This window comes from Pteropus vampyrus, unplaced genomic scaffold (assembly GCF_000151845.1).
Source record: "Pteropus vampyrus isolate Shadow unplaced genomic scaffold, Pvam_2.0 Scaffold114, whole genome shotgun sequence".
Classification (NCBI taxonomy): Eukaryota; Metazoa; Chordata; class Mammalia; order Chiroptera; family Pteropodidae; genus Pteropus; species Pteropus vampyrus.
The window spans coordinates 2,946,579-2,973,289 of NW_011888895.1; the positions used below are offsets into that span (position 1 = coordinate 2,946,579).

General features: G+C 37.9%; 2 protein-coding genes and 1 non-coding gene across 3 annotated transcripts in view; 1 reads left to right on the forward strand and 2 right to left on the reverse strand.

Moving 5' to 3' along the window:
* Nucleotides 1-26,711, reverse strand: part of MRPS6 (mitochondrial ribosomal protein S6) — an 87,832-nt gene that overhangs the window by 41,494 nt on the left and 19,627 nt on the right. The gene's annotated exons all lie outside the window — the stretch shown is intronic.
* Nucleotides 3,618-3,736, forward strand: LOC111743463. Its single transcript, XR_002781723.1, has one exon. It is a non-coding gene; the product is annotated as a 5S ribosomal RNA (ribosomal RNA).
* Nucleotides 16,203-26,711, reverse strand: part of SLC5A3 (solute carrier family 5 member 3) — a 30,039-nt gene continuing 19,530 nt past the window's right edge. The window contains exon 2 of the mRNA XM_011365666.2: nucleotides 16,203-21,527. Within this exon, the coding sequence (XP_011363968.1) occupies nucleotides 19,032-21,188 (2,157 nt within the window). The 5' untranslated portion in view covers nucleotides 21,189-21,527 and the 3' untranslated portion in view covers nucleotides 16,203-19,031. The remainder of the gene's footprint in view (nucleotides 21,528-26,711) is intronic.

A 26,711-nucleotide genomic window follows, 5' to 3' on the forward strand; every position in this document is an offset into this window, starting at 1 on the left:
GGCTTTTTGTAAAAACCACAACTGCATGGTAGTGAGGAATACACTGACTACAGGTGAAGTTTGGTGCTGTTGCCTGCGTACTAAGGTTCCAGCTGTTTTATTCACGATTGCTTTTGTGATGATCCCAAGCGGGTCCCTGGGAAGCCGAAGCTCCTTAAGACCATTTTGAAGACTGCAGCTCTAGAGATTCTAACGGGCAAAGTTTCTGTAATAAAAATGAGAGCAAAGAGATGGGAAAAAATAAAAGGAAGACCATCTCTATTGTCCCAAAATATAATCCCCATTCACTTAGGTTGTTTAAGCTGAGGATTTATGGAAGTACCATAAACACCACCACTGGTTGACAACGAATGTTTAATCTAATTAAATATGTTCATCCTAGATTAGCTTGTCAACAAAACAGTCTTGTAAATAAGACTCTCTGGCAGAGTTTTGAGCCAGTGCCCTTGGATGCACCCCAACTATCACGACGACGCCCTCACAGTACACCAGGAAGTAAAAATCATGCAGAATCCACAACATTTAGAGGCATGTGGCACCTACCTACACCTCACCTTTCTCACTTTTTACAAAGAGCTGTACAACTCAGGAGCAAGGAGGATTTAAGGAAGATAGAACGAGACCAGAAAACTGTTAAACCTATGAAAATATAAATGTAAAGTAAAAGCCTTTCCTATTCTTTGCTAAATCTTAATTCCAAGGTTTATCTCCTTAAAAAAAAATTTCCTTGAAATTTACATCTCTAATTAGAGAAATGTTCCTGGAAATTCTACCTTGGGATTCTCAAAGCAATTCGAAAAAGAAAATCTTTGAGTACCTTTCGAGAGAACAGGCTTCAAAGGAACTTCTGTCATTACAAGAAGACCGTGGAGAAATGGAGTGGGCAACGTCTACCTCTTATAGTGTATAAGTCATTGGCCAGCCCTGACTAATGACACCTGCAAAGCCCAACTCTGAAATTGGTTCCACGGGAACTACTGTATCAAATATTCTTGACTCAAGAGAACTCATTTTGCGCCCCCCCAACCCCACCCCACAGTTTGCTGAATACAGAGTTGCAGTTCTCCAGGTAATTCTAAAAATTAGAATAAAATTCAGTAAGGACAAGTTTAGAACACTAAAAAAAAGTAAAGACACATAAATGCTCAAACATGATCACTTACCTATATGAACTAATATTACACACGATATGACTTGTAGGTAACTAGAAAAGTAACTTTTATAGGCTTTTTAAAGGTCAAAGATAGAAAACACTTTGGAGAATTTATCTGCTCTATTACTTTGCCCATGAATCATATTTAATAGACCATTTATAACAAATATGGAATAACTACTGCACAAACACTTAACACGCTTAAAAAGTGTGGGAGAGGATGAGGGAAGAGACAGGTACCAACATACATGAAGTGTACTAGGAAAGTAACAAATATCGCTATGCAGTGAAACTGTTGTATGCGCTGCAAAAACAAAAATATCCCAAATGTTAAAGATAACATTATATTCAATGCTGTAGATTCATAGTTCAGACATACCATCTAATGGTCAAAGCTACCATTAATGGTTAGAGCTTTAAGAGTTGCTAATATACGTATTAAGTGAATAGCACTCGTGAATATATTTAATATACACAAGAAATCAGTTGTAAAAGAGAAAGTATATACACCCTGACATCCGAAAATGGAGAGAGAGTGACAAATGAAGGATCTCTTAAGACAAAATTCTGTGCCTCACAGTATATATTGAACCTTATGAAATTGCCTTTTGGGGGAATCAAGAACACTCATATATTAACCATTTCTTAAGGCTCAATCTAATATTTGCCTGGAAACATTCCCCTCAAAGTATCTTCCTCAAGACAAGTATTTCCAAGTTGCTCACTGTGACATCCACCTCCAAAAGGGTAGCCACAGGGATGTGAAACACAAAGTCCCTGCCCTTTAAAAATGTGTGATATAGATATGAACACAGACACATGTAAGTAACTAATAAAAGGCAGGTTGAAACACAGGCAAGACTGAAGCAAAAGGCAACAATGCTACATGAACTCAGAAGGTTCAGCCCCTGACAGCTGAACACCTTCAAGAGGTGGAAAGGAGGCCAGTTAGGGTGCTAGCAGAGTGGGTCTGGACTAACAGTATGACAGAATGAGAGCAAGATTTTGATGAAATTTATATGTGGGGTAGAATCAATGTGGGCACTGTGTCTGGTATAGGTAGAAGCCACTGCTTTTTTCCACTCAAAGCAATTTTTTGACCCGGACATTAAGATTTCAGTTTCTTCAAACATTCGCCTACACTGCTGGTAAAAATGTAAACTTTCTGGAGGGCAATTATCAATATATATTAGTTTAAAATGTGTATACCTTCCATCCCAGTCACTTCTAGGAATCTGCTCTAAGAAAACTGCCATGCCATGGCACAAGGATTTAGCTATAAAAATATTCACTATAAAGTTATTAGGATAGTGAATACATAGAAACACAGTTGGTCATTAACAGAAGACTGGTTCAACATATTATTTTCACAGACTGAATAAGTACTAAGCAGCCATTAAAAAAAAAACAAACAGAATGTTGATCCTTACGTACTGACATGAAAATAATTTAATAATAAAGATAGAAATCAGCATGCAGGGTCAATCCACATTTTTTTTTCAAAAGAAAAAATATTATGTACAAATACACACACAAAAAAACATGTTACTAGTTTTCCCTAAGGAATAAGATGACAGGAGCAGAAATTTATTTATTTTTTTATACTTTCCTTTGTTATCTGATTTCTTTTACAATGAGCAACGAAAGGTGTTTTAGAAACAAAGTTCTTTTGGGGCCAATTCAGTTTTGTTCTGAAGAACTTCTTTCCCTAAGTGTATGTCAATTACCATGTTAATAGATGCCATAATCCGTGAATTATGCTAAAGCCCTGAATCTATGGCTCAACATTTAGAACTCATTCACCGACTCCACATCCATGTAAGTTTTTAATAACATAATAATCAGAGGTACACATGGACAGTTTTCAGGGGCTACTGAAAGAGCCTTGCAAGCTGCACTTCCAGCATCATGAACTATTATAACTGTCTGCTCTCTCTCGGGAATCAGGGGAAAAACTGTAATCGAGAAGTCAGCAACCCAGAAATAACTTGTCCTACAATCATGGCAGACCAGAGAGATGGGACAGGACAAGGCCAAGGCCCTAAGAACACAGTAACCCATGAAATCAAGATGATTGGAAAAATAAGAGAAGCTTTGCCCATTCTATGGTCATGAGACTGGGACTGAGATTCTTGAGACCTGGAAAATCTTAACATGAAAATGCATTATTTGGGATGAGTGATGAAAATAAAAAGAATCCAGAGAAGAATTAAAGAAAAAAAAAAAAAATCAGAAGAACAAGAGCACAATGGCTGCTGAGATTGATGCCATGGCAATAACAAAGTACATGACAATCAAAGAGTCATAGTTCATAGCATGGCTGAATTTGCAAATGTAAAGGCAGATGATGACCAGCAAAGTAACTTCAGCTGCACAGTAGGCAGAATGCCTTTAAGCCATATGCTGTGGGCATTCAAGGGACCCCTGCAGCCAGCGCACACTCATCTATTAAAACCAGCATTGGGTCTATGGCCATGCCACCCTGAACAAGCCCGATCCCGTCTGATCTCGGAAGCTAAGCAGGGTCGGGCCTGGTTAGTACTTGGATGGGAGACCACCTAGGAAGACCAGGTCCTGTAGGCGTAAAAAAATTAAAAAATAAAAAAAATAAAACCAGCATTGGATTCGAGAAGGCTATAAACAAACAAATTTAAAGAACCCCACAGAGCCAAAAAGAAATCTTGATTATATGAGATCCAAGTTTGTATGTATTTACTAGTTGTCAGTTACTATGTACCTCAGTTAACAGTAAATCTGTGTGGTTCAAACCTAACGGTTTTGTTCCTTCATTATTCCACTTACTTCTGAGGTCTCAAATCCAAGAATATCATTCAGACATCATTTAAGGCCAAATCGGGGGGCTCACCTGCCTATAACCAACCATTCCTTTCCTGATTCGCCTAAGTCGAAGCAAAAAGGCAGAATCACCTGGGCTAGAGAACACTAGAATGACCTGGAGCTTTAAAAATGAGAAGCCAACAATGAGACGCTGCTATGTCTCCCCCTCAGATATTTCTACTCAATTGGCCTGGAGATTCAAATATCCTAGGCATTAGAATTTTTTAAAGCTGCCCAGGTGTGAAAAAGGTAAAAACCATATTCTAGTAGGAATTGCTTGGCTTCTCATCACCCTAGAGATAAAGTATTCTGGCTGAACTGCAGTTTATAAAGGATTTTCGACAATGATCTCCCCCAACCCTAATTTAAGGATCAAAAGCTCCACTTTGTTCACAACGATAATGGAGCCCTCCCTGAATGGGAAATGGGAAAACAACAATCCCAAGAGGTGACTACTCATGGTTAATATTACCGCAACCGCTGGAACCAATGTCGACATTAAGGTACCGGGCTTGCCATCCTGAGGACGCTTGGAAATTTACAATCCTTTCACTGGGAGAATTCCATTTCTCTTCTTCCCATCCCCCCTCCAGATGCACATACAGATGAATAAAAGAAGACGGGAAACAGAAAGATTGGCAGGAGTCCTGGTTACTATGGCAGCAAGTAAATGAAATGCCAAAGCTTGTGAAACTGATAGCAACAGCAGGAATCAGGTAGACGTCATTGAGCTACCTGTCCTGTTGATTGCTCTCCTTCATGCACGATTCAATTCCCCACCTTTGCCTCATATTTCAACCTCCTAAGACAGTAGAATGGGGACAGCATTGGAATGACAGGGAGACTAGGGGAGGTAAGCATCAGCAAAGGATTTTGAGCAGTAGAGACAAAACGGTTATAAGAAAATTCTCCTTAGATCCGGTGAATCTTCTAAACATCAGTGTGTGGGTTTAGCAAAAATATCATTTAGTTGACTGGATTAAGAGAAAAATTTTAAATATGTACTGACAGAATCAGAAAATTGGGCTTTAGCAAGAGAGTCAGATTTGTGTACCTTGCTGAACAACAGACCAAAAGTGTGACCACAAACTAGGCCACCGCAATTGTGCTTAATTCAAGTGGTGGGAAGAAGGCACTTAAGGGATCGCACTATTCTGAAGAGCAGGGAGGAGAAAGGGTATAACAGCACAGAGGAATGAAAGGGCTCCAACCATCCTTTAAGATTCAGCTACTTTCTAGAGGTGCCTTTCCTCTGTAATCCCATGTATATCTCTTCTCATTCCACATACACCTGGCAAGTGTAGTTACTAAAGAGGACATCTCCTTCCCTAACTAAGCCTCTCCAAGTTGGCATCTTACTCTGCTTTACTAGATGCTGGAGATGCAAAGAACCTGGCATGCACTGTGTTCAATAAGTGATGAATATATAAATCCAAGAATAAATGGAAAGATGAGAGATGAAAGTTAGTAACTGCACTTAACTAGTAAGGAAAAGAAGACTAAACCAAGCCATAAAAATCAAGAATAAATAAGATCTTCATTGCTTAAGAAAGCTAAAGCACATCCTATTAGTCAAAAACAGAGATGCATAGTCAAGGAACGAGGAATAAACAAGTGAAAGATAGAAAAACAAAGATACAGTGGGAGACTCATAAAAGTATACCTCCAAACTTCTGAGATTCTTAGGCCATAACCAAAAAAATCGATGGACATTCAACTCCTAGAATATATAGGGAATAGTATAACAACAAAACCTAGACTCTGAAAAGCTACAAAAACTTCTGGAAACTGAGTCAGCAAGCCCCATGTAGAGACAATAGGATTTTACAGAGAATCTGCCATTGGCTACAACAATGAAATGTCGAATTAGAATTAGGAGAATAAAACCCAAGGGAATGGTAGTCTTCATTTTTATTTCTCATTCCTACAGTCCAACATCAGCGGTGTCTACCCTGGAGGCCACATACAAAAGTGGACATTAATTACCTCAAAGTTGTCCAAGAAAAAACAAAGACCCAGATGGTAAAGAGTCTGAAATCTATGTCCTTTGCAACATACCCCAGAGAATGGAGAAGGTTAAGCCTAATTTTGAGAATATATTTATCTTGAACGTTTAGTTTCGAATACACAAAGGGAAGATAAGAGGCAAGATTTGGGGTCAATAAGAAACCCTTTAAAATCAGACAGTCTTAAAATGGAATGACCTTTCTGGAATGGGGGTAATAAAGTTCATTTTCTTGTGGGTGGTAGTTACATAGGTGTTTGATTTGCTTCACAATTACAGCTAATTCTCATTATTTGTGGAATCTATAAATGCCAATTAGCCTACTAGCTAAAATGTGTTTGTACACCCGAAATTAATACTCCTGCCTTATTTTCAGTTGTTTGCAGACACGCGCATGCACAGAGTTGTAGAAATTTTCCGTTACCCAACACACATTCCTAAGCTGAGGTCCAACAGGGTGGCATTCTGCCTTCTTGTTTTGTGGTCTATGTAGTGCCATGTTTTTCGCATTTTTCAGGTTTTTTTTGGTGACTTCGCTGTTTAAAATGGACCCCAAGTGTTGTACTGAACTGTTATCTAAGTATTCCTAAGCGCAATGAGACTGTGATGTGCTTTATGGAGAAAATAAGCTTTATTCAGGTATGAGTTAGTGTGCTACTGGCCCTGAGTTCGATGTTTACCAATCAACAATTATGTATGTCTTCAAACAGAAACAAACGTAAAAGAAGGTTATGCATTGACCGGCTGACAAAAATGTGGTGACCAGCCAGAGGCTTACAGGCAGGCAAACCACGTATTTCCCCTAAAGGGCAAGGAGTCAACATTTACTGTGTTCAAGGTGACTCTACAGAATATAACTACCACAAACGATGATAATCAACTATATTCCCTACATCTGTTCATGTTTCACGGCCTGAGTACGTATGTTCAATTTCATACTAAAAATGAAGGGTAGCATTCATGCACTGTACAGAAAAATCAAATATATGCCTCCTAAGGCCCATTCAAGTGTGAACAATCATCAGTCTGCACTTACAGAAATGAGCGAAATTTTAAAACTCCAACTGTGCTTCTGATGGTCACATGTTCTTTTGGGAAGGGCAGAAATAGGCGATAGGCTATAAAATTTCCACCTTCAAATGCTAAGTGAACAGTGGATACCAGTACTTCGCAGTAAGCTGGAGATCCAACACAAGCCACCTAATTATGCTCCCTCCAGAAAACCAACTAGAACTACTGTAAACTTTACTACTGTAAAGTTTTTAATCGTACAAGCCTGCAAGAATGAGAGAGAGAGAAAAGAGGGATTAACAGCAATAAATATTTGAAAGAAAGTAATCGGGGACAACTACGAGTCAACCATACTTAGACTGTAGAATTTCTCAAAATATCTGGGACTTGGCAACACTGAAAGTGGGGGTGAAGTGGGAGATTAAACTTTTGAAAAGTGGGTTGAAAGCTTAAGGAGTAAGTGGATCTCTAGATGCATGTTTGGAGGTTTACTCTCTGGACTGGAGGACATGGGCACAGCGACAAGTAGGGCTATCATACCAAAATGGGATTAAGAAAAAAATGCATGCTGAATGCTGAGACCCCTGTGCTCTTTCCCTGCTTAGCTCCCAGAATAACGGGGCATTTTATCCTTCAATCAAAAACTGGAAGAATTTTCTTTGGGGAATGTGACCTGTTCTAACAGTACTGCAGGAGTCATCCAACCAACAGCCAGGCTGGGAAGGTCAGGCAATGACACCAACAAGCTCCGCCCACACATTAAAAGCAGTTTTAGTCCACCCTGAATATAAGCAGACGATCAGCAGAGAAAATTCTTTAAAATAAGAGACTGACACAAAAAGAAAAAACTGGAGTGAACAATGCAGGAGGAGAGAAACTCAGTATCTTCAGAAATGAAATCATATAGCATACAGCTATAAAAATCTGGGGAACAAAGATGCTCTTAAAAATTGAAAATCTGATAGAAATTTAAACTCTTTTCAGTAGAAGGACTGGAAGATAAAGTTTAGAAACACTCCTAGAAAGCAAAAAAGAAAAAAAAGAAAGAGAAAAAAAAAGAGAAAAAAAGATGAAAATCAAAAAACAAGACTATATAAACCAACTGGACCAGCCCAGAAAGTCCAAGAGCTGAACAAAAGGAGTTCAAAAAAAAAAAGAGGAGAAAAATCATCTCCGAACAACAGAAGGACACGGGGTTGCCAGATTGAAAGAGTCCACCGAGGGCCAGCACAAAGAAAGAACAGCTTTTATCAAGGCACACAGTTGTGAAATTTCAGAACACAGGACTGGAAGCCAGAAAAAATTGGTCTTATACTTACACATTTCTAAAGTAAAATACTTTCCAATCCTGAATTCTACGTTCGGCCAAATTTTCAAACAAATGAATAAAGACATTTTTAGACATGAAAACTCTTAATTCTAAGGAGGTGCAGGATTGAAAAAAGTGAGTAAACAAGTCAACATTATCACATTTCTTGCTGCTGGATAAGAGAAATAGAAACAGAATGGAAGAAAGCCCGAGAGAAACCTCCGGTGCTGGTTCAGCACAGGAGGCATCAGAAGAAACGACCATGATTACGCCTACGAGAACGCGCATGCCCAGACCTTGACTTCCAAACGCCATCCCCTGCTGAATACCTGCTTCAGACTGAGGCAGGGAAAGTATACGGTGAACCTGGAACACCTTGTTGCACTGGGGAATAAGGAAGCACTCAAAATATGATGGAAATGTTTCACAAATGACACGGAAACTAGCCTGAGGGAGTCTCGCTAGCTAAATCTGGAAACATTTGAGCAAAATAATGACAGTAATGGGTTATAACCCACAAAATAAAATAACCCATGAGTTCACATTGATAAATGAATGGGGGGGAAAGGAAGCTCCCGATTTCAGCACAGCAAGAACAAAGACTTAGAAAAATCAGTTTTGCGCCATCACAGTAATAACTTACTCAATAATTATCAATGGATACTAAAAGTAGGGGTTCAAGTTTAATGAGTTTATTTACATGATCTCCAATTATCTCCCCACAAATGACTCATTACAAAAACAAAAGAGTAACCTGACACTAGAGAAACCTGGTAAACACCACTTAAACCAAATGTCAAAGTTAATGTCAATAATGGGACCACAAACATCACATGCCTCCCAGTGTGAAGCTTCGAGGACACAGTGCTTATGTTGTATTCCTGCCAAAAATACATCGTGTGAATCTAATCATAAGGAAACATAAACCCAAATTGAGGAGGGGCATTTGCAAAACGGCTGATCTCTAAACTTCAAAAATGCCAATCCCATGAAAGACAAAGAAAAACTGAGGAACTGGTCCAGATTAAAAGAGACAGATGTAAAAGCTAAATGAAATGGACTGGCTTGATTTAAAAAAATAAATAAAAAGTTGCTGTAAAAGGACATTATTGGAAAAGCAATATTTGAATAAAGAATGTATCAGTGTTACTTTCCAGATTTTGATCATTATATTGTGATTGACTGTCCTTAAGAGATACACCCCCATGTACTTCCAGGGTAGATAGGAATGATGTCTCAAACTTATTCGTACAGTTCAGAAAAGTACATATGATTAGAGAGAATGACAAAGCTCATGTGGCAAAATGTTAACTACTGGTGAATCTGGATGAAGATGATTCCTGAGTTCTTCATACTATTCTTATGACTTTCCTGTAATTTGAAATTATTTCAAAATTAGAAGTGAAAAATATTAAAAATGTTTTTATTTACTCGATGAGTTGCATATAACTCAATTCTCAGTCAATCCCTGTGAGTCCGTGTTTACAAAGGTAAAAACAACAGCAATAACTGGCAGAGGAAACACGGGAACCCTTCATGAGCCAAGAGACCAGGAACTGAGGTAAAGCTTCTTCAACTCAGGCCTAGAATATTGTAAACTGAGGGTAGATGTGTTCACAATGAAAATACTCAGCCACAGAAAGGTAAATTTTTCATTTTATTCAAAGTTGGTACATAAATGCTAACATTTCATAAAATAATTACTATACTTCAGTTACAGGACAAGATACCACAGAAAGGAATATACTTTGCAAGAAATGTAGTTCATCTTAAGTTTCCAAATACTTTTGAAGGCTAATGCAGCAGCTGGCAAAATAACACACAGTACACAAAGAACAGTGTATTTTACAGTCAGTAATGAAAACTGACAGCTCTTTAACAGATCTGCTTCATTTTTTTTTCATTTTTTAAACAATAACACTTTTAAAAACACATTAAACCAAGATCATACATGTCTACAATTTAAAAAAATCGGATTGTATACAATAGGTTAGAATAGATAGTCGAGTTAGCACTGTCATGTATGGTTAATAATCCTAAATCTACTATTTCAATTGTATTCCTTTCAGTATGGAAATAACCTGGCTTATACCAAATTCTACTTTCTGCTTGCAACTAAAACATTGTATGAAATGGACCCAACTAGTCACATCTTTAAAAAAAAGAGTTGTGGACAATGAAGGGTACACTGGAGATCAGTTTACAATTCAAAAAACTCACCAGTAACTCAACAACTTCATTTCTAATCACATTTGGTCTACAATGCATAATTGATGAAATGATACATGTACACAATACACACTACACACCCCCAGTGCACAGACTGGTCTCTTACAGAAAAATCTGAACAAAGCATAATAGGCAGGACACTGGAAAAACATTTCTCAATGTAGACATCTTTTAAAAATGCATTAATACTTACATATCAAAATTACTAGATAAAAGCAGCAGTATTCTGCTGACATTTGGCTTAAAAATAAAGAAATGAATGAAGCAATTTCACAGGATATTAGAAAAGGAATTGGTTTTCTTCTTGAAGAAGACTACTAACTTTTGCACAGCAACTAGTTTTGATATCCACCTTATCAAACAAACAAAAAAAGCACTGAGAAGCATAAAACAGTTCATATGTGATTGCCAACATAGGTCTGGGCAACAGAAAATGGGATGTCCAAGCAAAGAATGGGTAAATCCCTGCTCTATTTCTGAACTCTGCTGGCAATCAATAAACTGAAGCAATATTGGTGGGGGAAAGCAGGGGAAGATTCCATACCATCATCTGAGACTTATGTAATATGTCATTATTAAAAAAAATAAAGCTTTTGCATTTTAACAATCCCACAGAAAAATCCATGAGCAAAAGACCTGTTGATCTGTTTGCCACTCAAAAGTTAGAGATCTCACAGTGAAATTAGAAAATTCTAATTATACATATTTACATTGCTAGGACTACTTTCACCTAACTAATTAAAGCAATTTTCCATGGAATTATAAACAAAAGATATTCTGACAAAGGAATCTTGAAAAGCATGATATTTTTACAAACTACATGAAATTTAAAATCAACATTCAAAGGTTCAGAACACATACTACGTAGGACTAACAGATTTTAACTGCTTTGCCTTATCACGTATTGCTAGACCGACAATGTTCCTCAAACCTCTACTTTTTCCTGCATTTCTAGCTCTCCTCTTCCCCCATCGCCCCAAAGCCTGAGGCTTTACAATCTAAAATAATGTTGCAGGTGTACTTTTTTTTTTTTTTTTTTTGCTGGACTACTTTTTTGCTGGAGAGAAGGCTCTCTCCCTCAAAGTGCTCAGGTTAAATAACTCTTCTAAAACCTGTCACCATCATGTACACCGGCTTCAGTCTCCCGCATATTACTAAAGTTAACCCAGCCTTTCCCTAAGAAGATAAATCCACGAAATAGAGGAGAGTGGGAACAAAAGCAGTCGCTTCTCTCTCATTCCGAGAGTTACATGTTTTGAGATATGGGCAAAACCCAAGACAAAGATATATTTATTCATTCTTGAAAAACGGACTATTTAGGTGAAGAAAGTCTGGGATAGGATCATGGCAATGGCGAGGAGAACAAAACACATCACCTTCTTTTGCACCCATGTTCACAGATCTCATCTAGTCTAGGCATGAAGTGGGTAATGGGACAGGCAAAAGATCCCTTTAGACTCTTACAACAATTGTGAAAAGCAAAGTAGTTCATCATTTGGCAGATCTGTCTCAAAATCAATTTGATGCTCAGAACACCTGGATCAAATTCTGCTCTATTTATATGAAGTGCATATGAAAAAATAAAGTTAACTTCATCTCTTACATACAAACCTATACAAACATTAAAGTATTTCCCCTGTTAAAGTATGACCTTTCTCCATGTTTTTAGTGTACTATTGATGGGAGGTTGAATTTACTAAAAAGATTAAAAAAAATAAAAATAAAACCTACAATGACTCTACGGCTTAAAGCAAAAGTTTGTCAAACTGTTCCACCCACCAAAAACCTGTAAATCTATCCTTGCTTCTTTACTTCCAGATTGTAGGAAAGAGCCCATAGACCCTATTTTAGCTAGTAACCCTAAATGTAATCGTAGTATTCTTGATATCTGTATTCTCTCCCTCCACCAAAGAAATACAAACATTCAGAATACTACGTCGAATCGCTTATCATTTAGCACCCATAACTTAAGATATCTCATTGTCTAGGGCTTTCAGTACTGCGGTCCTCCATCCTAACAACTCCCCAGACATACACTTGGTGGGCTTTATGACTGGCACTTGTGGGATATGAGAATACCGTTAGTCTTGTGCTTTCTACACGTGGAGATACACACATGCGAAATAATTTTGTGCTTTCTGTGGACTTCTACTTTAAGCTTTTCCCTATCACGGAATGTGATACTATTGTCACATACACGTTCTCAGGCATACCTATCAAACCTACACTGGAAAACGATAGTTAAAAATACTCAGAATTAATATAAGTAACCTTATACTTATAATTAAGGAAATAAAAGAAACAAATACAGATAATAAATAACATTTAAACTGCAACATGAATTAGAGCTACCTGGTTTCCTTGAACCTAAAATAAAGGCTGCATATAAAGTATGTAAATATAATGTGTTTTTTTACTTCACTAGTTATACCAAAATTTAAAAAGAGAAATTGTAACAAGACTTTTCAATCAAGAAAGGGAAAGGTGTAAACTAGCAGAGTCAATATTGGCAACCAGAAGGCACTAATCAAAACACATAAATTTCAGAAGCTGATTATATTACAGAATAACCTATATACTGGCCTTTGCCAATTTGGGATTTCAGTAATAGTAATGAGCTTAATTTCAGTTTCTAATTATTATAACAACAAAAAGAAAGTGAGTTATTAAGGAACATTCCACTTGAAGAAGTCTACCCTACACTGATATATTGAAAAATTATCTAGACTGGCTTAGTCCAGAGGCCATAACAAAAAGTAAACACTCCTTTATCCAGTAGCTCTAGGATACAAGGCAAATTTTCCAAGATATAAGTCTCCAACAAGGTTGTGATTATCTACTGTCAGCTTGTGCTGTTGCCAAAAATCACTGAAAATACATATTTCCCTCATGGATAGAGTTCTATGACTGCAAACTGTCTTGAACTGGTGTGGGGAGTGGGTATTGTCATGGAATATACAGTATAGTGCTCTCTCTGAGGAGAGCAAAGCCATTGCGACTACTCTAAGAGGAATGAATCGAAGACCACTGTGCTTTGTCTTTACCTGCACTTCATTGCTTTATTCTAGTATCCCTCTCTTCAAACATACTGTATGAATCCAGGTAACTAAACCAACCTTAAAAAGTTATTACATAAAGTAAGATTAATAATTTAAGTCAACAGCTTCAGATTATGGTACTCCCCTAAGAAAGTAAAGTTCAGGAGATGAGTAATGATACAGATACATCAAATGTTTTTTATTTCTGAGTAAAAGACTATATGCCAATGGTTAAGACTGTTAGTTATCAGAAAATGGGGTGCTTACACCCAAAACAAAAACTAAATCCTATCTTTTATAAAGAATTTGAGGTGAATAGAAACAAACAGAAATTTCATCAATTCTCACGACATTCCTTTAAAAGTGAACCAGTAGTTTAAAGCCTTAGTCCCAGCACTGGAGAGAGAGGTTTAAATAAAAACATTTATATGACTAAGTGAGTAATGGTGTGGGACTCAGCATTGGCAAAGCCTATTAACTGTTTTGAATCTTAGCTAAATTCTGTTCTAGGAGTCCACCTATATACCTAGTCCTTCCAATAGAGGGGAGAGTTTAACGAAAAATATGCCAAATTAAGAGAAGTGACCTTAGAAGAAAAGCAGTCTGCAGTCCAGAGTTAAGTCAACCAAGCCTAACCAAGTGTAGTTATCAAAAGATTACTTCTCATGTAATCCAGCTTCATACCTAACTAATACAAAAGGGTTTCTATATAAGCCAACTGACTGGCCCCAAATTTTTACCTTGAATTACCGCAAGAACAAGGCTTTTTGGCATCAAAACAAATTCCGTTCCTCTCTGCACTATGATACCATCATTTCAGAGAGACTCGTGAATTTTAACCATTGCTGCCTCTCTGATTTTTATAAAAGGAGTTTTGAGAATACTGATGAATTATTAGGATTTTTATTATTAGTGAACACAAATTCTCAGAAAATCATTCTTGAGAATTAACAGTTTAACTAACAGAAATTTAGTATTACTTAAAACACACCTATATTTAATGAATCATTATTCGGATCCAAGTTTTCAAAACTTGGGCAAAGCAGCACTTTTGCACACCATGGCAATAAGCCTGAAAGTGAATTAAGCTGACAAAAGATCAAAACAGGAATCTGATAAGTACTGAAAGAAAGAACAGGTGAAGAATTAAAATGAGGGAAGAAAAATAAGTGGATAGACCAGTCTTTCTGAATGGTTAGGTGGGTATACACACAAATAAAATATACCCCCCATTTGTAAAGGCCACTCAGGCTAATGTCAACATTGAAATGATTTAAGCAATTAGTCATTTACTCACCTGGCTAATGAGAAATCTTATGAATACTGAAGCCTAAAAGCATTTTTTCCTACTAACGTATCACTGCAAATATCAGTCATTTTAACCTCAAATATGTTAATAAACTCCTATTTTATAATATTTGACATCAAACCAGGGTTTAACAGGCCAGATCTTATTCACTGGTATCCTAATTTATATGGGGAGGGGTTTAAGCTAGCTGATAGCCAAGATGCTTCAAGTTATAGAATTCGATGAATATAATTCTACATCGCACATTTTAAGTTTTTATTTTTTACCAACTTAAGTATGTATCACCCAGGTACTTCTCAGCATTTCACTTAATAGTTTTTCAGACTTCTTAGGAAAATTTGTCCTGGCAAGTCTCTGTAGTCACATAATTTAACAGAGATGGCCTTTGTATCTCACTCAACCTAAACGTGGGGAATGGTGAGGTGTCACTACTAGATACCCATGTGGTCCTTTCGAGCCGCCATACCTCATATGAAAATGACAGAGGAGTAAAGTGTAAGGAAAGCAAGTAAGCTGAATAGTGCCAAGTGGCAACACTGGCAGGTCTAACCTTTTAATAGCTAATAATATAGCCAGTCTATAGGGTGGTAAGGAATAATAATCCACAGGCTATGTTAAACGATATTGGGGGGGGGGGGGGGAAGATCCACACACCAGTACAGGGAAGAAAGCAATGTACTGAGAAATATAAACTTAAAAACTCTTAAAGCCCTGACAAGACTTTTCAGCTTCCCCCTCGCCCCACTCGGGTTAGAGAATAGAGACAGCAACCTTTCCACTCAATTCTTAAAACTGAGGTTTCACTGATGGGTCCCTGCTAATTACTCGGGCGCCACCCCTAAGAGCTATGGCTACTAGACTCTCTTTGTGCAAAAAAAGACTATGAATCCTTTGATCCAAGACAAAAAGAAGCCTCAGGAGATCAGAACTGCTATATTTAGGCCTAAGGACACTGCACCATCGCTACTGCTTGATGCTTCTCTAACCTAAAGATGAGAGTGACAGCCTCACCGGGAAAGAATAGCCAAGGAAAAAGAATGGCTCAGCTGTTTCAAAAGCTGCTTACTATCTTGGGGTGGCAGGACAAAAAAAATTCTCAAACAGAGAAATTAGAAGTCCAACAAAGGAACCAATAATCATTCTACATACTAGAGTAATAAGCTCTTCTCATCCGATCTTGAGACTAAGATGGTTGAGAGGACAAAAATCTAAGAACTGGGGATACCATTAACAGCAAATAAGACCATTTTTCCCCCACCTGTGAAGATCAGTGTCCTCACTCTGATTTGACTCTTAGCTGTTTTAGTCACTTTCACTCTTAGTCAGTTCTGAACCTTAGCTTGAGCCAATATAAAAATATATACATGTTAATGCCTAGAGATCAATGTCACCATTTAGGACCCATTTAGTTAGTGTAAACTATGAACATTTTGCTAGCTTAAGACAGACCATGTATCATTCCATGAACAATCATTCTAATGAAAAACAGACTGAAGAATGGTCCCCTGAAATGAAGTTGCAATCAGAAATTCACATACTTTAAGCACACTGTCTATTACTGGGAAGCAATAAGGAGGACAAGCTTCAGGGACTTCAGTCTAAATAAAGTGATGTTTATACTGGCAAGAATAAACAATCCTAACGGATATGCTAATAGTCATTCCTTATTTACAGGCATTAGTACTCTAAACTTGACCTACGGCTATTTACACACACAGAGACACAAGATGATGTATTTTACGTATCATACTAAGACAACAGCAGAGAGAAAGTAGGGGACCCTAATACTACAAACTGTTAGGACTAACATTAAGTAAAGGGGGGAGACTCTCCATAAACACCATCTATTTATTTACGCTGTAAATAAAAAGGGTAAGAAGGCTGCTCAGCCAGTGTCAATCATTACTACTGAGTAATATACAGCAGTGTATTCAGAGTCAAAGAAAATTTGAATTCCTACAACTTGATGCCATTTTGAAAAATCTAAGATCCTATTATTTCTCCAAATACCAAAAGGTTGTCTCAGAGGAGGAACAGTTCTTTGAGAAAAGGACAAACCATGAGTCCAGATCTGAACACCTAGTTTTCGGTTCTTTACAGTGGACTTTGTAACCCTGGACATGTCACAACCCCAGCCTCCATACAAAAGAATGGTCCCTATTTACTTGGCCCCCAACTTATAAACCATAAGCATTGAGAAGAAAAATACTACAAGGCACTCTAAGCTCTCAGAAATCATGCTATTCACACGTGAATTATTTTTTCACTACAGACTCAGTCTATCAGAAAGCCTCCTGGAGATGGGAAGACATTATGCTACCTGATAATTTCTAAGATCAACTTTGGACTAATTAAGTCCATTATAATGAAACTAGGTTATATAATACAAAATATTTAAAATCATTAGGACTGAGTTTTGATTCAAAATCTACAAAAGTACCTAAAAAAGTAATAATTTTCCCTAAATATAAGCTTAACAAAATCATGCACTTTAGAAAGTATCAGAGATTACAGAAAAGTCAAAGAAAGTAGATACACAATCAGTTTCCTTCATCTGTCATGGAGTTTTTCAAAAAGGACACCGTTGTACACAAAGACACAGAACTACATAATCTGTAGAGCTTGGCTCTAACATCTTTTGTACCCTGTCCTCAGCAAGGGGAATCAGTCTGTGAAAAACAGATTCTCATCTATGAAGGTTGTGACTGTGTACCAAGCCATGTCAAGATAAAGAGTCCTATAATTACTTATGCAAGTCCTGTAATATCCTCCATAAGACACACCACTAAACCCAGAAGTTCTTGTTTGTGGCACCTCTTCGACATGCTATCCATTCTATAGAAAGACTATACTGACGATCTACCCACAGCAAAGCATGCATTCTGAGTTTTCTGTTACTGATGGCCGGTTTGCATTGAAATATCCTCATGCTCTAAGTCAGTGTAACATTTTAAGCAAAAATGTAGAGGCCAGGTATAGATGGCAAGCCTTTTGGGAAAAAAAATATATCAAGAAAAAAACTTATTAAGGATATAATATGATCTCAGAATTAAATTTTCCACCTAAAAATTCGACCTCACTGTATTATGATTTAATCAAGCAGGACAACCCAGCGCGAAGGCAGTGTTAATTTTTCTTCAAATTTCTGGACACATCTTCCAACTGGATCTACCTGGAAGACATCTGGCTAATAAAGAATGTCACCAAATGGCAACATCATATCTACAGAATTAGTGGAGCATGAGTAATTACCTGTTTGGCATAAACTGATCAAAACACTGCTTAGGGGCTGCCAGTTCCTAAAATAAACAACCTTAATTTGGTCAATAAATGTGGGGATCATCAGCAATGTTTACTTCATCTTCTCCCCCATAATCATTTAACAATACAATCATAACATATAACTTTATAAAGACAAACTTGATGGTCATTTGAGTATGGTTCACTTAAATGTCAGTCAAATAGGAAAAAAAAGGGAGTGGAACAAACTTTTTCCCAACATTCCATATACTGGTGGTACAAGAACAGCTACAGGAAGACATTCTTCCTCCTTTCTTTTGGCAATCAGAACCCACAGGCTCATGCTAACAAAATGAACCTGGCAACTAACCTGTCCTGAAACAAGTACCCCACTAGCACATAAGATTTTCAGTACACAATTGATTACACAATGTCTACAAATTCCGTTTTGTTGTTGTTGTTGTTGTTGTTGTTTTAATAGTAGAGATTACAGAGACAGACAAAAAAACTTTAAAATGATCAAGTCTTCTACTTCAGGTTAACAAGGTCTACCATGATTTGGCAGTGCAGACAGTATACCTTATTCGTGATATCTTAGCATATATTCTGTTCTAAGTGCTCTATGAGAATAATTGGTCTCTCCTTACTTTGGTATGAAAAATTTTAAACCACATTTGCACAATTCAGTCTATTAAACAAGTTTTGCTTCATTTAGGTTGAAAATTTACTTTCGTCCATCTCTGGGAAAATAAAGTCTTGCAAATAGATGATTTTCTGCTAATTAAAATTTGGCTAAAACCTACAGCGTAAACAATGCCTGAGAGATGCAACAGTTACGTAAGTTTTTTTTCAAAGATCAGTATTTTCTTAAGTTAGTGTCTCATCATGTCCTTAAAAGTTCATAAGGAGAAATAAACAAACATGAAAATTCCAAGTGAACACACAGCAAAAAGTCCAATATTCAGTATTAGTTTAACTTGCGGAGGCTCTTCCAACATTTGTAAACAAACAGCCTCCTCCTCCATCAGGTCTCTGAGACTCCTCTTGCTGAGGCTCTTACTTTTAAAGCCACAGAACCAATCTATGAACTTCCAATACCGGCCTCCATCTTCTGTTTCCTTCTTTCTCTCTTTCTCACCCATGAGCGCTGCTTGCCCATTGGAATAAGCATCTACTGGTGTTTCTGCCTCTGAATGACCTAAGGAGGCCACTGGGTTGCCCTCCTCTCTGCAGGTCACCAAGAGATTAACATCTTCAGGCTGAAGGCCCTTAATGCTATCTTCAGATTTCCCATTGGGAATGATGTGGTTGATGGCCTCGCTATTCTCGCTGCATCTCAGAATGCTCTTCTCTTGCATTTTGTATGGTTCGTCTTTTGGGGAGCAGCTCTCCTTCACCACCAGGCTCTTCTTAGACCAAAAGGTGGTAGTACGAATCTGTTCCTTCGTGGGAGGTGGAGTGAGAAGGCTAACGATTACAGTAATGAGTCCTGTGACCCAAAACAATGCTGTGGCCACATACATGTAATGAATGTCTTTGATGAAGTCTGGCCTGTTATCAGGTTGGTCACATTCTGGGGCACGGTAGGCAAAGGCCAGTGTCAAACGAACTGCTCCAAGAACAAAGCCAGCCATTCCACCATAGAAAGCCCCTTGTTCATTGCAGCGTTTCCAGAAAATTGCCAGAAGGAACAGGGCCGCGACTGGGGGCGTCAGGTAATCTGCTACCTCCTGAATATAAAGGTACATCTGGCCTCCTTGCATCTCCACGATGATTGGCACCCACGCGATGCTGATCACCACCATAAAAGCCACGAATATCCTCCCCACAATCATTAGTTCCCGGGAGCTTGCACTCTTGCGGATAAGTTTGTACACATCGAGGGTGAATATGGTACTGGCACTGTTAAAGATAGAGTCCAAGTCACTCATCAGAGCTGCAATCATCACTGCCATCATTAAGCCTCGGAGGCCCACAGGAACCAGTTTCATCACCAGGCGTGGGTAAGCAATATTAGAGCACCCAGCTCTGCTTCCACACACTTGCATGCAGTGCTCTGGGTTGATGCAAGCTATATCATCAGTAAACAATATCCTGGAAATCATTCCTGGGACAACTATGATAAACATTGGCAAAAGCTTCAAGAAGCCAGCCATTAGAGTAGAGCCTTTGGCATGCGCAATGTTTTTAGCCGCGAGTACCCTCTGCACGATGACTTGGTCAGCACACCAGTACCAAACTGAAGCTGGGGTCTGCCCAAGAATGAATCCAGGCCACGGAACATCTTCATCTGTTGGATTCCGCAACATTTTCAGTGCATCTTTCTGAGGGTGGACATTACAAGAATTTGTGTTGGAAAGGTTGTATGTCAACAAGATGGAAGTGACATTGGGTGAGGCCAACATGTACCTTCTCTTAACTTCCTCAAACCCGCCAATCTCCATCATGCTAATAATCATAAGTGTGAGTGCCCCAACGATCATGAGCAGAGCCTGGAGAGTGTCTGTGTAGATTACTGCAACAAGGCCTCCGGTGACAGTCAGCAAAGCAGTCATGCCAATGAGCAGGATGACAGACACATACAGGTTCCAACCCAAAGACTCCTGGATAAAGAGGGCACCCGAATACAGATCCACTGAAAGCTTGGTGAAGATATAAAGAATTAAAGACAAGGCCGCAAAATAGACCTGAATCCTATGGCCACCAAATCGCTTGGACAAGTATTCAGGCATGGTGTATACCCCTGACCGGATGTAAATCGGGATAAAAACCCATCCCAGAAGTTGCAAAAGCAGTAAGGCATTGAATTCCCATGCGCCTACTGCAAATCCACTTGCAGCTCCAGATCCCGCTAGCCCAATGAAGTGCTCACTCCCAATATTGCTCACAAACAGAGAGGCACCAATCGCCACCCAGGTCATAGAGCGCCCAGCCAGGAAGTATCCACTCACGGTGCTTCTATTAGATTTCCACATGGCAAAAAAACCAATGCACATGACCAGGATAAAATACAGGGCCACTATGGCAATGTCTGCTGTCTCCAGTACAGCCCTCATTTTGGTAACTTTGTGAATAAAAGTGTCCAATGACAGAAGTGTCCGACTTTTTTATTTACTCATTAGTACCCCAGCCAAGTCTGTAAACCATACGTGAACTGGACTACACAGAGCAACAGAGCAGGTCAAAGTCTTTGTCCTTTGGTTTGCTGTCTTGATGGTGGTGGTTGTGATAAACTTTGAAGGAGACAGTTTAAATTTTCCTCCGCTTCTTAATTGGGATTGAGAACTTAGCTCGTACTCTTAATCCACTCTCCACAAGACCATCAGCATTTACTCAGGTGCTGGAGGAGAAATTCTGAGTTGCAGCTAAGTCTAGTGAAGCCTACTGTACCAACCCTGCAAGGCAGCAAAGACAAAAGACAAAGATTGAATTAGAGGAGGGTCTCACCAAGCGATGAGGAAACTTTCAGTCTAGCAAAAACGGCGCAACAAGACATTCTTTATAAAAGAAAAAAAAATACTTTCAAAATATACTTCAGTTCCACAGGAAAAAGTAATCTATACTAGCACAAGTCAATGAGAATATTTATCATTTTGAACTGAGCACAAAAATTCATCGACCTCGTAACTTCCTAGCAACTAAGTGGCCTACTTTAGCAACTACCATGACGTTGCCCTTTCTCATCGAACTGTGGTAGTTTCAGATCGAACAGGCACCAAAATCTTAAAGCACCTTCAAGGGACGGGGGGATGCTAATTATTCATAAAGAGTACCAAAATGAATCTTTGAATACTATGAATCCAAAGAGTAACATACTTTTTATAGCCAGTTAAGTTCCTGGATGGAACAGGCAGGTGATGTTTACTAGGTGCTTTCATCTAACCCCAAACAGAAAACCAAGTATGTTTAATCCGTACAAATCCATGGTCATAAATTTTCCTAGATTCCTATTTAAAATGTACATCTGTACTAGTTATCATAAAGGAACCTAGAAATTATGAGATGACTCCTGCCCTAAAAGGAAAAAAAAATTCCACTCAAGAAAACTAGGAACATACACCTTATAAAACAACCCTAAAATTTTATTTTTTTATGCTCCTAGAAAAAAAGACATTGGATTAAAAAAAAAAAAGTTCAAAGAGGTAATGTCCTTCCTTTCCTTTTCATCAGGCAATTAATTCCAAGAGAATCTCTGAAAGGATAAGAACACTGACTCCAGGTTTGATTTTGTTGAATACTTTTTCCTTTCAATGATTTCTTGTTGAAGGGTATAGAAAGGAGAGGAGGGATAAGGTAAAAGTTTTCTGGAAGACTGAAAATAATTTGCTTTTTATGATATCTTCCAAACCTCAATGAAACAGACATTTGTCAACTATTACATGATAAATCACCTTCGGTAAGTCAAGCAGATATTTTTCAGTCCTGGATTAACAAAATCATTCTGCGAAACATATTTAAATTTACCTAAAGTCGAGTTTATGAATTTGATGGGTTTTCTCCTGGAAAAGATACAAATTCTGAATCTTCAAAGTTAATTATAATTGTAGCTGACAGATAAATATGAAAAACATTTTGTTATTGAACCTAATGCCTTCAACACATTAACTTCTAAAGTGATTTCTGCTTTTGTGATCAGGCAACCTCAGAGTGAAATATTTTTCCATGCTTGACAAAGCTGATCTAGACATTTTCCTTTAAATATCAGTATCAAACTTAAGTCCTATAAATGATACTAAAGTCTTTTCTCTTCAAAACTATTCAACATAGACGAATTACTAAAGACTAAAAAACACACCTTTCACTGGCTAGGAAAGAAACTGGAAATACTGTCTAAAGTTAAATGCCCGCCGAATTAGGTTATTAGGTCTAATTCATAAAGCGGCCCTAGATAGAAACGTCTTAATCCCATCTTTATGCCTTTTTTAAGCATAAAGTACTACAATAACTATACTAAGAACACTGCTCAAAATCCTTCCTCCTAAAAGCCAGTATCAATAATGACTGGCATAAATAAGACTGCCACAGGCAAAAGCCTAAAATACACTATTGGGATTTGTATCACTTCATATTTGCCAAATCCTGAAGGTGGTCAGATTTCTATGACATTTTTCCCACCCAAAAAACTTTCTAACCTTTAAAAAAAAAAAAAAAATTCTACATTATTTAGGAGGAACCACCTAAATTTTTAATAAAATCTTATCAGACAGCTAATAAACATTAATTATTTAAAAAGGTACCTTTCATGTTTCAGTATAAGGGTCAGGTCCTTAATTACAATGAAAACTATTGTTGGCAGTTACGAAATCCTGCCTGCAACGGAGCTCTCCCTGCCATCCAACATCCAAGCTATGTCCTTGCCATTGTTTCGACTCATATAGATAAGCCTAACTCGCTGGTCAGAGGTCCCTTTCAGGTGTCACTCTTCTCAATGTCAGTAACTGACCATCTCTTATCTCAAAGTAGAGACAATCACCCAGAGCTGGTTGTGTTTTTGTTTGGAGGGGAGGTAGGGTAAGGTGTATGTTATAGCAGCCACTGCAACAGCTTATTTTCTAGAGAACAAAATTCTTGGAAACAAAACAAGCACTTCCTTTCTTGATCACTGTGAGACACTGCTAGTATCAAAAACATTGGTTTTCACTATCAAATATGGTTTATCAAGTCGGATACCCTCCCTGATGAATGCGCAGACTAACTGAAATTCCCATGCTGGGTCTAACTGCTAAGCTCTCTAGAGTGGCCAAAAAACTAGCTAAGGCTCCGTTAACTCTTTGTGCCTATGCCGCCTCAGACTCTTCGAAAGTCTCTGCCGACTGTCCTATCACACTGCATACCATACCAGTCAGTGAGCAGGTTTAAGATTTTCCCAATCTAAACAAAAAAAACATCCAGAGACCAGCACCTGGTAAAGACTGGAAAAGGCAAAACAAAACCAAAAATAGGTCAATTTAGTTTGTAGAAAAATGTAAAACACTGTAATACAATGCAACTAACTACATTTCACATTCTAGTCATGAACAGATTGTCACAGCCTTGAACTTCAGTCTTTTAGGAGATAAACTGTGCACTCCTTAAAAATAATTCAAAGTAAGATACACAATAAAAGTTTTACATATTTCTCTTCCTTTTAAAGCAGCAAACATTTCTATGACAAAAATACATTCGTCCCTCTGTACCCATGGAGGATTATTAGTTCCACGACCTCCATGGACACCAAAATCCATCAATGCTCAAGTTCCTTATATGAAAGGGCACAGTATTTGCATATAGGCTACATCAGGATATGCCTACACATCACTTCATTCGCATGTACTGCTCGGCATGTGGCAAATTCAGGTTTTGCTTTTCGGAACTTTTGATCCAAGGTTTGAACCTGCGAATGCGAAACCCAGGGTTAGGGAAGGCCACTATCCAGAATTCCTTTATTATTAGAAGAATATATATAAAAAATATTTTTCTTAAGCTAAAATGAAGCTTTCTTATTATTTGTTTTTATATTTCGAGGACTAAGCTGGTTCACAGTTCGAGTACATCTCTGTGAGAAATGTGGGACAAGTAATAAGCATAATAAAACGATAAGTATGTAGGTTGGTTCCTTAGTAGTAAATTTTTAAGAAAATTGTTCCATAATGAAAGTAGTATTTGTAGAATATGTAAGTGGTCCCCTAGTGGCAATGAGTAGAATAGATTTAGCCAAATCTCAAACACGAGGTGTTTTGAAACAGCACACTCCCACTCAAAGGAGGGGGCTTCCTTCTCAGTAATATTTTATTGACAGTGTTTCACAAAATCAGAATATAACTTTGGTACAATTTCAGGTGCTTGAATGAATTAAATTACAACTGAAAAATTAATCCAAATAGAAGTATACATAAACATTTGCTGTGTTTGAACAACTAGAAAGAGGAAAATAAGACCAAATGCAAATCTGCAATGAAATTCCTTCAGCTAATATAACCAAAATATAATTAGTTATAATGACCAAATCCAATGTTTTTCTTCTAATATCTAGGGCAACCATATAATTTATACTCCAAACTAGGATATGATTCTGGGACAACCTGTAAAATCAAGGCCATATGACCACAAAGAAAGTCACCTGTCATAAAAACCTGAGAACAAGAAAAACAATCACTAGAGCCATCAGGGCTCCAAGTCATCATAAATTCATTGAGGCACATGGGCTAATGAAGGGTAAAATACAGTGATCCCAAAAGTGACCAACAATATTTTTAGCTTTGGAGTTGATTTAAGAACCACACACTCAAAACACAATCTGAACAGGCTCAGCCCAGCACTGTCAACAGCCTTGCCAACTCCTGCTCATATTCTGAGCCAACGAAAAATATTAACTTTACCAGCTAGTAATTACAGGTCTATAGAACACACAGACACCTCTGAAAATTTACATGACTAGTCAGTCAAGAAAGCAGTCAAGCTCTGAAGGGCTGAGGTCCAACTTCTGTCACTTCCTAACTGTAGGACTTGAGGCAAAAAAATCTCTGAGCTTCAACCATCTCTTTTATAAAATGAAACTACCACCTAGCTCTTAATGGTTTAATTAAGGAATAGTTAACATATAGAAAGCACGTAATATTGGCGAGTACAACAGGCAGGTTCTCAACAAACGTCACTTTATCTTCTACAACTTGTATAGACTGGAAGTAATGATATCGGCTGCTGTGTAATTAAACTGTCAATTATATGCCAGGCATACTAGGATCCTCATTATCGAAAAAAGAACTAGATAAAATAATGTATTAAATATAGTCTCTCACAAATATTTTAAAGAGGGTCCCAACCACCACATCAACTATTAGCACTTATGTACATAACAGTATTCAAGTAAAATACAAAGAAAATTAAGCTGATATAAAATTCTACTTACAGACTTTTCATGTATATTTTCACATGTCATCCTGATTCAAGGTCAAGTAAAGCAAATTCCAATAGTGGAAGAGATTAATGGTGCTTGGCACAGAGTGTATACTTACTCATACAAGACCTTCCTGAACCTTTGCTTACTTTAAAAATGTACAGAATGGATATGGTGATGGTTTATCAGTGACACTTTGAAGAGAAACAAGAGTTCCTGATACAACTGATACGAATTCCAGACAATTTGAAATTACAAGCAGAGCTGAAGGCAACACTATGTGTAATCGTATGATGTAACAGTCCCTAAAAAATTTAAAGAGCGTGTCCTTAAATCTCTTTGACAAGGCATTTCTATTATACCTACAACCTTGGTTATTCAACTTTTTAAGAATACCTAAGAAATGACTGAAACCGGATTCAACTCAAATGATGATCAAACTGTATTCTGAGGACGTCCAGTCCCCGTGAACCATCTCAGGGGTAGGAGGTGAGGCAGAGTGAGCAGGGTTTTAAGCTGCCGCCAGCAACCCTCTACCAAAGAGAGCAGCTCTTTCTGAAGTCTCCCGCATGGAGGGAGGGGAAAGCGAGGAGGGAGCGGAAAGCGAGGAGGGATGGTTCCCCACGTAAGTAGACCATTTCTTCAAACAAAGTGTATTCACCTAGAAAGTTCATAAGCCACCAGATATATCATTTCATACACA